The sequence below is a fragment of the Chaetodon trifascialis genome, chromosome 22 (genome assembly GCF_039877785.1).
Source record: "Chaetodon trifascialis isolate fChaTrf1 chromosome 22, fChaTrf1.hap1, whole genome shotgun sequence".
In the NCBI taxonomy this organism is placed as follows: Eukaryota; Metazoa; Chordata; class Actinopteri; order Chaetodontiformes; family Chaetodontidae; genus Chaetodon; species Chaetodon trifascialis.
This window is the reverse complement of record NC_092077.1, coordinates 13,377,617-13,390,488: the sequence shown is the minus strand read 5'-3', so window position 1 is coordinate 13,390,488 and position 12,872 is coordinate 13,377,617. Positions and strand designations below refer to the sequence as shown.

The 12,872-nt window shown below is 41.8% G+C and overlaps 1 protein-coding gene across 1 annotated transcript in view; it reads right to left on the bottom strand.

Moving 5' to 3' along the window:
* col7a1l (collagen type VII alpha 1-like) overlaps window positions 1–3,984 on the bottom strand; it is a 44,559-nt gene extending 40,575 nt beyond the window's left edge. Inside the window, exon 1 of the mRNA XM_070992618.1 lies at window positions 3,909–3,984. Coding sequence (XP_070848719.1) covers window positions 3,909–3,984 — 76 coding nt within the window. The remainder of the gene's footprint in view (window positions 1–3,908) is intronic.
* Window positions 3,985–12,872: the final 8,888 nt, after the last annotated feature.

The window sequence follows — 12,872 nt, the reverse complement described above, 5'->3', positions numbered from 1 at the left end:
ATGAAAGTCTTTCTTAAAGTTAAAGGGTAAGGCTTGTAATGAATACCTCAGGTTGTGTTCCTACACTGACCACCAGATAGCAGTCTTGTTCTATGATCTTGTGATTTTTCCTTTCACTTACCTCTGTCATGCAGCCAGAGCACCACACAAATCCCCATGAATTTTTAATAAGACACAAGTGAGCCAAAGAGACTATCAATATTCTGAGCACTCCAGCAATAAAACTTTAGTACAGCAATGAGGAACGCTTAGAATAATAAGGTAAACACACCCAAAATCAGGGTCAGTCGCCTCACTCAAGCAAACAATCGCATTTAACATATGGATCTGCTGCGTTTGGCAGGATTTAGACATTTTTAATGTGGAGTCAAAAAGCCAGACGCGCTGATGCATTGACTGCATGCACATACACATACACATACATAGATTAGCTCTTGCAACTCTGTCTCAGATGCACATGACTGCACATGTTCCCACAGAGATATACAGTACTGTACGGGGAAAACGCACACACGCTCCACACAGAAATCTGCTGCGTGTGCAAACGCCCCCTGAGTCAATATATTCTGGCATTGCATATGCAATAAAACAGTGACGACAGCATTGATTAGGCTAGTGAATAAGAGATAGGCACCACTGATTGTCCTGTAAGTGATAACTCAGCTTCTCTACTATCCTCTATTTCATTACAGAGCTTTCTCGCCTCTATTATCTCGCCCTTCTTCCTTTGGCTGCAATCCCAGGATTCACTGGGGGTGACATATGTCTCCAGCCCATGGCGACCTAACATTATGTTCCCTCCTCACACATCTATACATCTCTGGCCACACACCAAGGAAACAAAATATCATTGGGATACCATTCTGGAGGCTTCTCCAGGCTTCTATCTTTTGCCTACACATAAGCTTTAGTGTCATAAATTCAGCAGTGGATTCACAGTTAAATCCACTGATGCATATTAACAGGATACAATGCTCGTCCCCTCCATTTTGAGTTGAGCCTCACATTGGCAGCAAACAAACCTTGAATACACATGTTGACTCGTCCATTTATTGGAATACATTTTCTACTCCCTAAATTTCTGTAATATTTGAGCAAAGAAGCAACTGGAGGCTGGTCTATGTCAGACCGACACAGACTGAGGTGGAAAACAAGATCAATTATCCAGAAATTTGTCTGTCTGGGCTGGCAGGTGAGAACCCCATGCCAAGGCTAAGGAGACAACACATGCTGAGGGATTAGGAATGGTTTTCTTGAAGGTTATCTATGCTGATATCTCAAAGGTTGTGTACACCTCTGTGTTGGACCACCATTGATTTATGTATTAGACGTAGCTCAGTGACTACAGTATACGCTGCAGAAAATTCTGCCACGAAAGAAAAAGTCTGAGAAATAATGATGTACTACTGGATTCAGCTCCAACAAGATCAAGAGAAAATATGTAAACCATCAGACAGCACAAGTCTAAGAAACTCAAAGGGCCATCAGGTTCAGGTTTTATCCAGACAAATGAATGTGAAAAGAAACTGCAGTAATTTGCAGAGGAGGCTACAAAGTGGAGGACTGAAATATTAAATGACCAAAGACCAAATACTGACAACATTTCTCACAGCCAGTGTGACAAACGCACAGTCATTTCCCCAGGATCTGTTTCCAGTGCCATGTGCCTACCCCACTGGGGACATTCACTGGATGTAAACAAGCAAGTCAGTCTACTACTCTTCTCACAACGTTGTTGCTCTAATTTGAATTTCACGCAGTAAATTATGGAGCTGAAAACAAAAGCAGAGAGGGAACCATATAGCCTGGTACCAAACAGCTGGCTGAAACTAAGCTGCAACCGGGTCAACCAGAGGGATGGATTCTGAACCGATTGTTGTTTCCAATTCTGCACAGATTGTTTGGTCTACACGACTGTCTCATCACCATCACATAAACTTTACTCTTAGATGAAATGATAAATTCTGTCATGTTTTAAGAAATCTGATTTGATACAATATAATATAATGCAGCTCAAATAGATGCACTTGCTCAGAAAAACAATATTCTAATAATCATGAACTGCTGATGGAGCTCTTTGACCCTTTGACCACTCCCACTGTGGAGACAACATTAAGCATTCATAAGGCAACCTAAGTGACAGCATAAAAATATCAGTTAAAAGCTGCAATAATTTCATTTTCTCTTCACTTGGGAGAAGCTGAACTTCACGACAAGCTGCTAAACCCCTTTCCATGACATATTATTCTCTTAAAGCTGCACTAATTGATATAATCATAGAAACAAAGGACCACTGACGATGTGTGATGTGAAAAGGGCCGTTAAAGTGACAAACACACAGAGAATCATCTGACTCTGAGCTTCACCTCAGCTCCGCTGAGCATCACTCCATCTTTCTAGGCTGCCTGCCCAGAAAGTTAGCAATTAGCTGATGAACTTAGTGGAGCATAAAGAGAGCAGAAGAGTCAGATATTTCCCTTAGGAGGCGGAGGAGACCAAAACATAGATAAGAGGAGAGTGAATATTGGGTTTGCATTTGTCAGGTGGATAGAAACGCTACTCAAAATGAATGCTAATGCTGCTTGATGTCTGCTGAATGTGTAAATATCTAACATATAGCTCACAGGTTTGCCACTGTTGTGTTGTTTTGTGTTGTGTTGTATTGTGTTCATAAGGTGTTGTGTTCACGGCTTCGTTCTGCTGCCCTGCAGTGGTCAAAATAATCAAGTTGTTATTGCTAAAGCAAATGCTTTGACACACCCAGTAGACATGTAGCAATGTTAGCATTCATCTACAGTCATGCTTAAGGCCACCTGACAGTAACTTCTTGTGTGTAATATGAACAGCTAGGCCTTAAAGGTGCAATGTGTAAGAATAGGCTAATTGTCAAAGGTCACTTCAAACAAATAGGGAGAAGCATATCACCAAAGTATCCCCAAATGCTGCTCGCTATACTCTTTACTGCAGCTATTTATGTCTGTAGCTACTAGCTGCTGTTGGCTAGTTAGCTCCGTGCAGCTTGTGGCCCTATTAGCTGGAATCTGCCTGGTCTGGGACCTTGGAGCAACAGGGGAGTCTTGGTCTTTACACTGAGGGCTCAAGCCAAAAAGGTTTTGATGAGCTTTATTTTGTTTCTGTTGAGTTTTAATGGACTGTGTTTTACACACTTCATAGACGTCTTTGACATCATGTCAAAACTGTCATTTCTTCACATTCTGTTGATAATTTTTGACTCTTTTAAACTAAAAATCTTCCATGTATATTACATATTGTGCCTTTGAGGGTTTCTCCAGGCTGTCAAGAATAAACAACGGTACAAGGGAGCAGTAGCTTCAAATATGGCCTTGGGCTATTTATATCCTTCCATAATTCTGCCCAACAACTTTACCAATCACTTTCTGCCAACCACGTTCCAGGTGGAGCGAATCTAACTTTTGATTGGCTGATTGACCTTTTGGTGACATCCAATAGCACCTGAGGCTAAGGTCTGTATCTAGGGGATTGGTTTGACAGGCTGGCAGACAGAGTGCTGTGCCGTACATGAGGCTAGCAGATGTTTAAATTCCCTGACTAGACACAGTCTGGAGAGAAACTGGAGCTGGGTTAGTGTCTGCCCCGTGTACCAACCCATGTGTGGAGATTTAATGATGGAGCACTCGCACAGACTGTGTTCATTGAGCACCTGCCCTTTCTTTGGCCTACACATCCAAGTCGTCTAATTCATAGATCTGTGCACATTGCTGGAAATCAGGCATATGGCTTTGATGGTACCATAAGGCACTGTTTGAAATTCTGAATAAATTAATGACTGAAGAAGATGGTGAAGCATGGGTAGTTAAACACAAAACCAGGGGAGCAAATTGTTGTGTTTGAGTGTGTCCTTTGGGTGTAGGAATGTCGACCGTTACCTTCAGCTTGTGCTGCGACGCTTTGATGGGACAGAGAAAGGGACAGCAGAAAAATCCACACAGAGGAGCGACACATACTCTTCCTCTCCTCCTCTTGCTCCTTCGATCACCTGCTCCTCCTCCTCCCAGTTCTTCTCTTTGCGAATTCCTGAATTCCACTTCACAATCATCAATTCCAAGTCTTGTTCCCTCTTGTCTGAAAGCATACAGATGAATAGGGAGTGGGGGGAAGTCATTAGAGGCACGCAGAGATAAAACATAATCAGACTTTTTTTTTCTCCATTTGTAAAGGACTCATGACTTTTTTGCAGAAGGACCTACACCAAAATAAACACACTGAAAATAAATCAATTATCTTCTTGTTGATTTATTATTGTAATTAATCAGGCCAATATACATTAGGCTGGCACCATGTTGTACTTGCTTCCATCATTGCAAATGTATAACTGCAGACAGTTCCTCCTGTTAACAGTTTTACAACAGGTTCCAATGATGCCATGGAAATAAAAGCATCAAAAGGGCTTTTAAACTGTCCAATATGAACCCAGCTGTTAAATCAGCTATAGGGAAGTCTAAACATTATGGACATGAACAATAAAAGTTGCTAGCCCAGTAATCTATAATAACTGTCTTACATAGGAGGGTTTCCCTCACACTCAACCTGCAGGCTGACCTGGATGGTTGCCGCTGTTTTGTTGTTTAACTTGTAACTGTTCATCAGTCTCTTAAAATGACCTGTTTGCCCTTTTTTGTTGATGGGGACATTAAAGTTACTCATTGATGTTAGTGTCTGCTTTAAAGGCCTTTTTGGCAGCATAAATGGCTGTTGATAAGAACATATTTAGATTTGAAAGGAATCAAACCAGTGAGTTTTTAGCACTTATCTCTCTAAGTTGTGGATATGTACTTAATCATATACTGGGGCCCTTATTCATATGAATACTGCCTCCTTTACACTTTGCTGCCTCAACTCTGTGTGTCACAGTTCTCTACATTTTATATCCAGCTCATTGTCCTGGTTTACATTATGATCTGGTTTCCCGGTCTTCATTAGGCCTTAGGAGACAGCAGCATACAGATCATTATTTACAAAGCCATACTGGGTAAACTCCCTTCTTCTCTGTGTAATCTCTGATCACTCATCAACAGCTGTTATATATGGCTGCTCTAGCACGTACCCAAGATTTGCTCAGAAGTTGGTAGAGCAGCTTTCTCCTATTCTGGTCCTGGAAAAACCTTCAGAGCGCAATACATTTTAATGATTTTGTCTCCCTGTGAGAGTTCAGAGCTCAGATAAAAAACTGTGCAACTGAAGAGTGCAATTGCTTTTTTCCTACAGTGGATTTTGTATTATGGATCTGTGGTCCCTTGTTTGTTTTTAATGTGTTTCATTTTGTTTAACTGTCCCCTGTCTGCTCTTCACGTTTTATTTTAGAATCTTTGTAACATGCTATGTCGGCTAGGTCTCCCCTGAAAACGAATTTTAAGAGCTTCTCTTTTAAAGAAAGGTGAAATAAATAAAAATGACATTATTAAAAGAGAAGAACTCTTCATGACTTGAAACCGACAGTTCGTAAGCACTGTCATAGGCTATGTTGAAGTCAAACGAGAATATTCTTTATGGACTGAAGACAAAGATGTCAGAATATGACTGATCAATCCGTAGAATCTCTACTGCTGATATGGCATGAAAATCACAGCAGTGACTGGAAAGCTTTCCGTTAAAGTGGAAGAGGAGTGATGCACAGTCCTGGGTGACAGGTTCAAGGAAGCTCTTGTATGATTCCAGAGGTGCAAAAAGATATTTAGACCGGTCAAACCTCTAGACCACATGCACCTGTCCTCGACTGAGGATTAGCCAAACTCCCCGAGGGCCTGCCATGCCCTGGGACTCACACTGCAGAGGTGATTATCCACTGAGCTAGGGCTGAGACAGCATGGCTAATTGCTTCCAATGTGAGTGCGCATGCACTTGTGCTTGGTCAAAAAAAATTTAGCTCCATGGTAAATCTGCTTAAACAGGCAACAAGTGTGTCTAATTATAGTTTCCACCTGCCCTCTGTTATGCTTTGTGCGTGTGTGTATATATGTGTGTTTTGGTGTTTCACGTTTGATGGTGACACCATAGAGAATTTGTGTAAAAAAGGCAGCATGTGAGTAAAATTTGTTACTCAATTTTGCATATAAAGAAACAAAGACAGAGATGGGGGGGAAATGCAATCACACTTGCTTCACTGAGATCATATTTTGGAAACAAGGTAATTTTTTCTAAGCTACATGTAAGCTGCAAGACACACGCTATAGTTTAGCTTTCTTCTAGCTTTAGCTTTTAGTTCTGGATGAGACAATGACAGCAGGGCAGGTACACATTCAGACTGATGAGCCTCACTGTGAATGCACAGTTGTTCTTCACAGCAGTCTAGATGGAGGGAGAGTTGGAGCCGCCAACGAGAGTAAATGGAGGTACAGTAAACGCTCTGGGAAACAGAACATCCTCCTCTTTTTTCACTGAAGAGACAGAGGAAACTTCAGGTTAGCATGAAAGAAATTAGCCCCAAGTCTACAGCTTTTGACTTGGCATTATACACTGAGTGTTGGCAATTCAGTCACTTTGAAACGTTGCTTTACTGGCATAGTATCTCCCACTGAAACTGTACTATAGAAGGTGATGTTTAAAAGCATTTCTGGAAGTATACTGCAATTATCGTAACTTATTGTAAAAGCGTGCTGCTCAATGGTCCACTTCAAATTTGGCTCAAGGATCCTGCAGCCAAAATGTTTGAGTGTTAAAACCCTCCTTTAAATGCATACTGAGGACCACAGAAATATATCAACAGAAAGAACTACAACAACATTTAGTAAAGTGAGCATACTCAGTGCCTAAGTAGAGTAAATCCAACACTTAAATCAGCACACAACACACTGGCAAAGGAATCATGCAGTAAAGGATTATCCCATTTGAAATGAATGAACCCCCATCAGAGAGCAACACGTTCAACGCATTAACTGTGATGTAGGAAATGGTTCATGCTGTTATGTTTTACATTAGCTCGCTAACTCCCACACATCTCTACACAAGTGTGTATGTGCGCCTAGTGTCTGTGGGTGTGTGCACTGTATGGGCATGTGCTTTTGCAAATTCATAAGCTTAACATCAAAGAAAGATCTGCCTTTACTCAACTACTATACATGAGATGAAAACATAACAGATTTCTTTTGGCTTAAAAGATTCACATACCATCTATCAAATTATCCACCAATATATCACTTCCAATGTTTCCTCATGAGGGCATATTTCAGGCTATAAATTTATGTGATGACATGAAAGATAAATCAGATCAACGTGAAACAATCTGAATTCCAGCATATTCTCCAGTGTGATTGGATCACCTGGTCTGACAAAATCAGAATGGCTCAAGGCTGACTAGTTTACAACCTCTGCAGATGGAAGTGATATCTGGCAATGTCACACAGCCAAAAGACTCCACTCTAGCCCTCACATACCAATGCAGATCTAAGATCTGTCTCTGCATGTATCTTCTTATGACTTAAGTGCAGAGAGGACAAACCTGTGTTTTTGATGAATGACAGCAAGTGCAGAAGTACACAGTTGCTGTCTTGTATCTATCCTAGGGTGTGATTTTTATATAGGTTTGCAAGTGTGTTCAGCAAAGAAAAGCAGCAAATACATTTGAAGGCTATTTTCTTCATGTTATCAGAAGTCAGAAGTTTCCTGCAGCAAATCCTAATGTTCAGCAAAGTGCAACAATACATTACAATACAAAAGGTTTTAGCTTGACTTACATGTGTTTCTGAGTCCAGCTGATTTTAAAAAGATTCAGTGAAGTTACAACATGACCCACCCATACAGACTAACCTGGCTGGGACTGGCTTTTGTTCCATCCTCCATGCTGCTTCACCCCACTGAGAGCATTTTAGAAACAGAGCATCTTGCTTGCCTGATTTTGTTGCATTGCTCAGATTTTGTGGATTTGGTCATTTTCCCTTGATGTTTGGGTAAGTAGACAATGTAGCTAAACGGTTTCTTTTTTGTCCTTTTATTATTATTATAATATCAAAAATAGACTAGAAATGTATGCGCCATGGAGCAGATTCGAGAGCCGTGTCTGGGATGCTTCTGGTGGAATCACAAGCTTTGTCTGGAATGGCTGCGATTAGCTTGAATGCGACGCAGCTGTGCCTCGTGGAATTTACGGGTCGAAGTTTACAGCCATGCTAGCAGCTCTGAGGTGCAATAGCATGCTAACATGCTCACAATGACAATGCTAACATGCTGATATTGATCAGGTATAATGTTTATCATGTTCACCACCTTAGTTTAGCCTGTTAACATGCCAAAATTTGCTAATTAGCGCTAAACAGAAAGAGCATGTGAGGATAATGGGATTGAGGCTTGGAGGCGTTTGATCATGAACCAAATTATTGGGGAAATTAAAAATTTGGTGTAATGTTTGCGCTAAAGGAAAAGTGGACCAAAAGGAGACCATGAATGGCTGTGCAAAATATTATAGCAAGCAACACAATACCTGTTGAGATATTTCAGTCTGGAGGCCGTACTGAGTGACATAACCATCCATACAGTCATGGCAAAAATCACAGTTTATTCCTACCATACCTCAATACCTTCCTGCAATGTCTGTGATCATAAGGCTGAGTCAGATACTCAGAGAGCATACCTGCAATGATCCCACATCAAAAAACACTTGCACATGACTGCATCCATCACTCACACCATGCTGGGATCACAAGCACTTTGTCCAGCCTGTCAGTGTGTGGATTGTGTCCGAAGCCTTTAGTTTATCACCGCCCCGGAGGATTAAATAATGTCACAAAATGAACTTTACTGTCTCTGGCCCTTATACTCCCTCTCCGTTCCCTATCTCCTTTCCTCTCTCTCTCTCTCTCTCTCTCTCTCTGTCTCTCTCTCTCTCTCTCTCTCTCTCTCTCTCTCTCTCTCTCTCTCTCTCTCTCTCTCTCTCTCTCACACATCATATGCCCTGCAAGTCTAACTGCATGTCAGCTATTTCTACATAATGGCATTTTCCACCTCGCCACTTCACAGGATGGATTATCCCTGTAGGTGGGAAACTGGTAACAGTGAAAAGACACACACAGAGACACACACCCGCAGCTCAGACCTACAATATATGATGACAGATGTCTTTGGTGCAATGAAATTGAGATCTACAGCTAAAACACACTCCAACAAATAAAATCAAACACGCTTACACACAGCTCCCAAACTGCAGCACACTGGCTTAATATCACTTTGCATTTGCAGTCAGCCAACACAGACAAGTCTATGCATGAGAGGAAGAAATCCACAATTAATTCAGCATAGTTTCATCTCCTGCTCAGTGCTCTTACAAACAACCTGGTATGCTCGTATTATTCATGAATACACTAGAGCTGGCATTAGCGTAAAATGCGTGACATCTTGTTTTTATGCTCCTGTTGACTTCAGAGTTGCGAAATCTTTGCATTAACTTCTGCCAAAGACAAGCAAACACACTGCATGGGAAATATGTGTATTTGAAAGTGCATGGTCTGAAACTGAGTGGCACATTTCCAGCAATTGCTGTACCTTATCACATACATTCAATTCAGACAGCAAGAGGCAACCAGCGAGTACTAATATCAGATAAGCAATGCAGTTTAAGGAGAAATTGTACAGTAAAGAGCAGCAGTAAAGGCTCAGTATGAAAAATGCTGGCCTTAATCCAGACACTTTGCCTGTAACAAAGGGTATCTGGGCAGTTAAGAATTCAAAACTACTCTGCAAAGTACCACATTAAAGTGCAGTTAAAGTAATGGGTTTTGACTATGGCCCTAAAATGGGCCCACACCTTCTCACTCACCACTGCAGACAAGTGAATCATCATTATCTTCCCAGTGCAGGTGACCTCTTGCCGGTCGACAGGGGAAAAATACCCCTTAAAACACACAAAAAAGTTTCATCCAAATCAGGGAAAAAAAAGTCTGGATTGCTGTATTCCTGCAGAGGGTGTTATCAGAGATAATCGACCGAATGGCACATGAAAATGAATGTGTGTATCTGTGTGTGTCTGTATCTGAGTGAAAGAGGAGGTAGTTGTGTTTGAATGTGTGAAGGAGTGGATGAATGACTTGCTTTCCTGGACTCTGCTGAGGCGCAGAAAAGTTTGGGAAGAAGGGTGGGGGTGAAGCTGCTGTAACCTGTTGGCTCAGTGAGAGTGAGAGAGACAGAGAACTAGACAAAGAGAGAGAGAGAGAGAGAGAGAGAGAGAGAGAGAGAGAGAGAGAGAGAGAGAGAGAGAGAGAGAAGTGGGGGTTACTGATGAGCTTTGACCCTGCCAGGAATGCATTGCTACTGTTCTACAGTGCATGTGTGCGCATGTGTGTAGTACGTGGAGGTGCAGACACAGACAGCGGCTTTCACCTCAGGGTAACAGAATTAGCAGTTATTTAAAATGATGTTAAGGACTTGGAGGTTAAGCCTGCCATCACCCACAATCACACTGTAAGTTGAATCTTCCTTGAGTAATGACTCTGAAAATCCACTAAAAACCTTCTCAGCTACACACACGCGTGCAGAAAGAAGTCAACCCTCGGACGAACTCTGCAAATAGTGGCGCAAATAATTTTGAAGATTTGACACCTTACTGACCCGCTCTTTTACAGCTTGTTTCATTTACTCACGGTTGTTTCATTTGGCAATAAAATATTTTTTATTCTAAAAATCCCTGTTGTGATTTGAACTATACTTGCACCTCACGTTTGCCAATTCATCCTAACAACACAATATGTCACATCAAATAGGCAAAATAGCAAACACAGCAAAGGTAAAAGGAGTTCTTGTAATCCCTGCATACCTCCGTATTCAAGGTTTGTATACTCATATAAACCCAGCCAAAATAGCTTGTAGAGCAAACACCTTCTCAACACAGAAAGGAGAGGAAGGAGGATAAATCTGTCGTGTTTTACAAGCCTCTTTCAGTTGGTGTGTGTTTGTGTGTGTGTTGAGGGGCACTGGGTCACCTTTAATGGTGGACCCCAGGAATGCGGTGACCAGTTTAATAAGGTTTAGCCAGCTGTCAGTCTTGACATCCTATAACTCAACATGCACACACACACATGCACGTTCTGGTGATCGAGATGGTGTGTAGGGACGTGGCGGTACAACAATGCAATGCTGCTGATATAATGTATACTCAAGAGCATCCAGTCCCACCTCTCACAGGGATACAGAATGTGGCCGCCATCTCCATTCATCTGTATAGAGTGAATGCATCAGCACTGCCAGGTTCCCAAACAAAGGCAACGGAAATGTAGATAATGGTTCATCTGCTGTAGCTGCATCTGTAAAAGGAGTGTTTGCATGAACACAACATAAAAACCTTTTCAACAGGATACATTTAAGAGCATGCGACAATCAAACCAGGAGCTACACAGGTAAATAAATAAACTTGGCCGTCCAGTCTGGCGTCAAATATATCTGCAATAAACTGTCATCATAAATGTCTTTTACCAGACATCCAGAATTTCACCCTCCTCTCAAAGTGAGACATCGCAGGCTGATTGAACGTCAAAGCTGTAAGAAACTCATGTCTGAATAATCCCCAGATGCCACGAAGAACATCACACAACCATTTCTAGGACTACAAAGGAGGTGTTTTAAATGCAGCACCCCTGTAGAATATATCTTTCTAAATCTTCACTCTGCAGTCTTAGTGGGTAAAATGTTAAAATTGGGGGGTGACGTCTGCTTTCACGAGCACGCATAGTGTCAGCAAAGTGGCTTTTTCCTTTCATCAGGCTCATGGAAATCTTTTCCATCCAATTTGATATTATGGTGAGTTCCTGTGAATGGTACTACAGCAATGCAGCGCAGAGCAGGTCACAAGCACAAGCTTGTTAGTTTTAACTACATGTGGCCATTTGTGTGAGTGATGGTATATTGATGTACAATAAAAGGTGGTATATTCTGCTTTGGCCTCAGGGCTGTCTGAGCTACATGCTGCCCTGGCGCTGACCCTCAGCACATGTTAAGGAAGTTCAGGAGGACGCATTAATCAGGACCACTCTCACCGTATAGTCAAAGATGAGTCTGTCTGTGTGCATATATCTCTCTGTACATCAGTGTTTTCACTGATACTGTCAAAGTGTAAAGATAAGCTACACCTGTCAAAACTGATTTCACCCGGGAGTTTGAGGAGAACGTAACCTTAATGAATCTTCACCACACCAACACTTTACACTGGAACAATTCACCACATTATCGTCTTGATGGCTTCCCTGGCTTGACTACATCATGGGCGAACGCGCATAACTGTCTTTCAGCGGCAGGTGTGATTATAAATAAAAGGTGTTGTGGACCTGTTGGGGGTATTCAGATGGGGAAGATTAACTAGCCTTGTCTCAGCTAATTGCACTCCTTCTCCAAGTGGGCCTAAATCCTCCCCAGTCACGAGAGGTGCCTGCACGAAAGTGAGCTCTGATTAAATTCACGCTGTAGGCTAACCAGAAAACAATCATGTGCATTTGGGAGTCAAGAGAGAGAAGAAAAGAAGGGAAAAGAAGGAAGGGAAAGAGGCAGAGAAAACAAGCAAAAGCACAGTAAATTAGCAAAACCATCGGGAGTTCAGAAGAAAGGGTGTGTGAGTTGTGTTATTGCATCTGAGCAGGTGAACTGGGAGTAAATATGGAAGGAAAAAGAATGAGTGTGTGTGTGTGTGTGTGTGTGTGTGTGTGTGTGTGTGTGTGTGTGTGTGTGTGTGTGTGTGTGGTCCTCAGTCATTAGGAATCCCATGGGTTGGCCAACTTTACTGACAGCCCCAAATCAATATCAATATCAGTCACAGGTATTTAGTGCTTATACAATAGGTTCTTCTTCTCTTCCCAGCATCTGAGTGGAAAAAGGTTAAAAAAAAACAAAAAAAAACCGATGCGGATATCTTTTATATG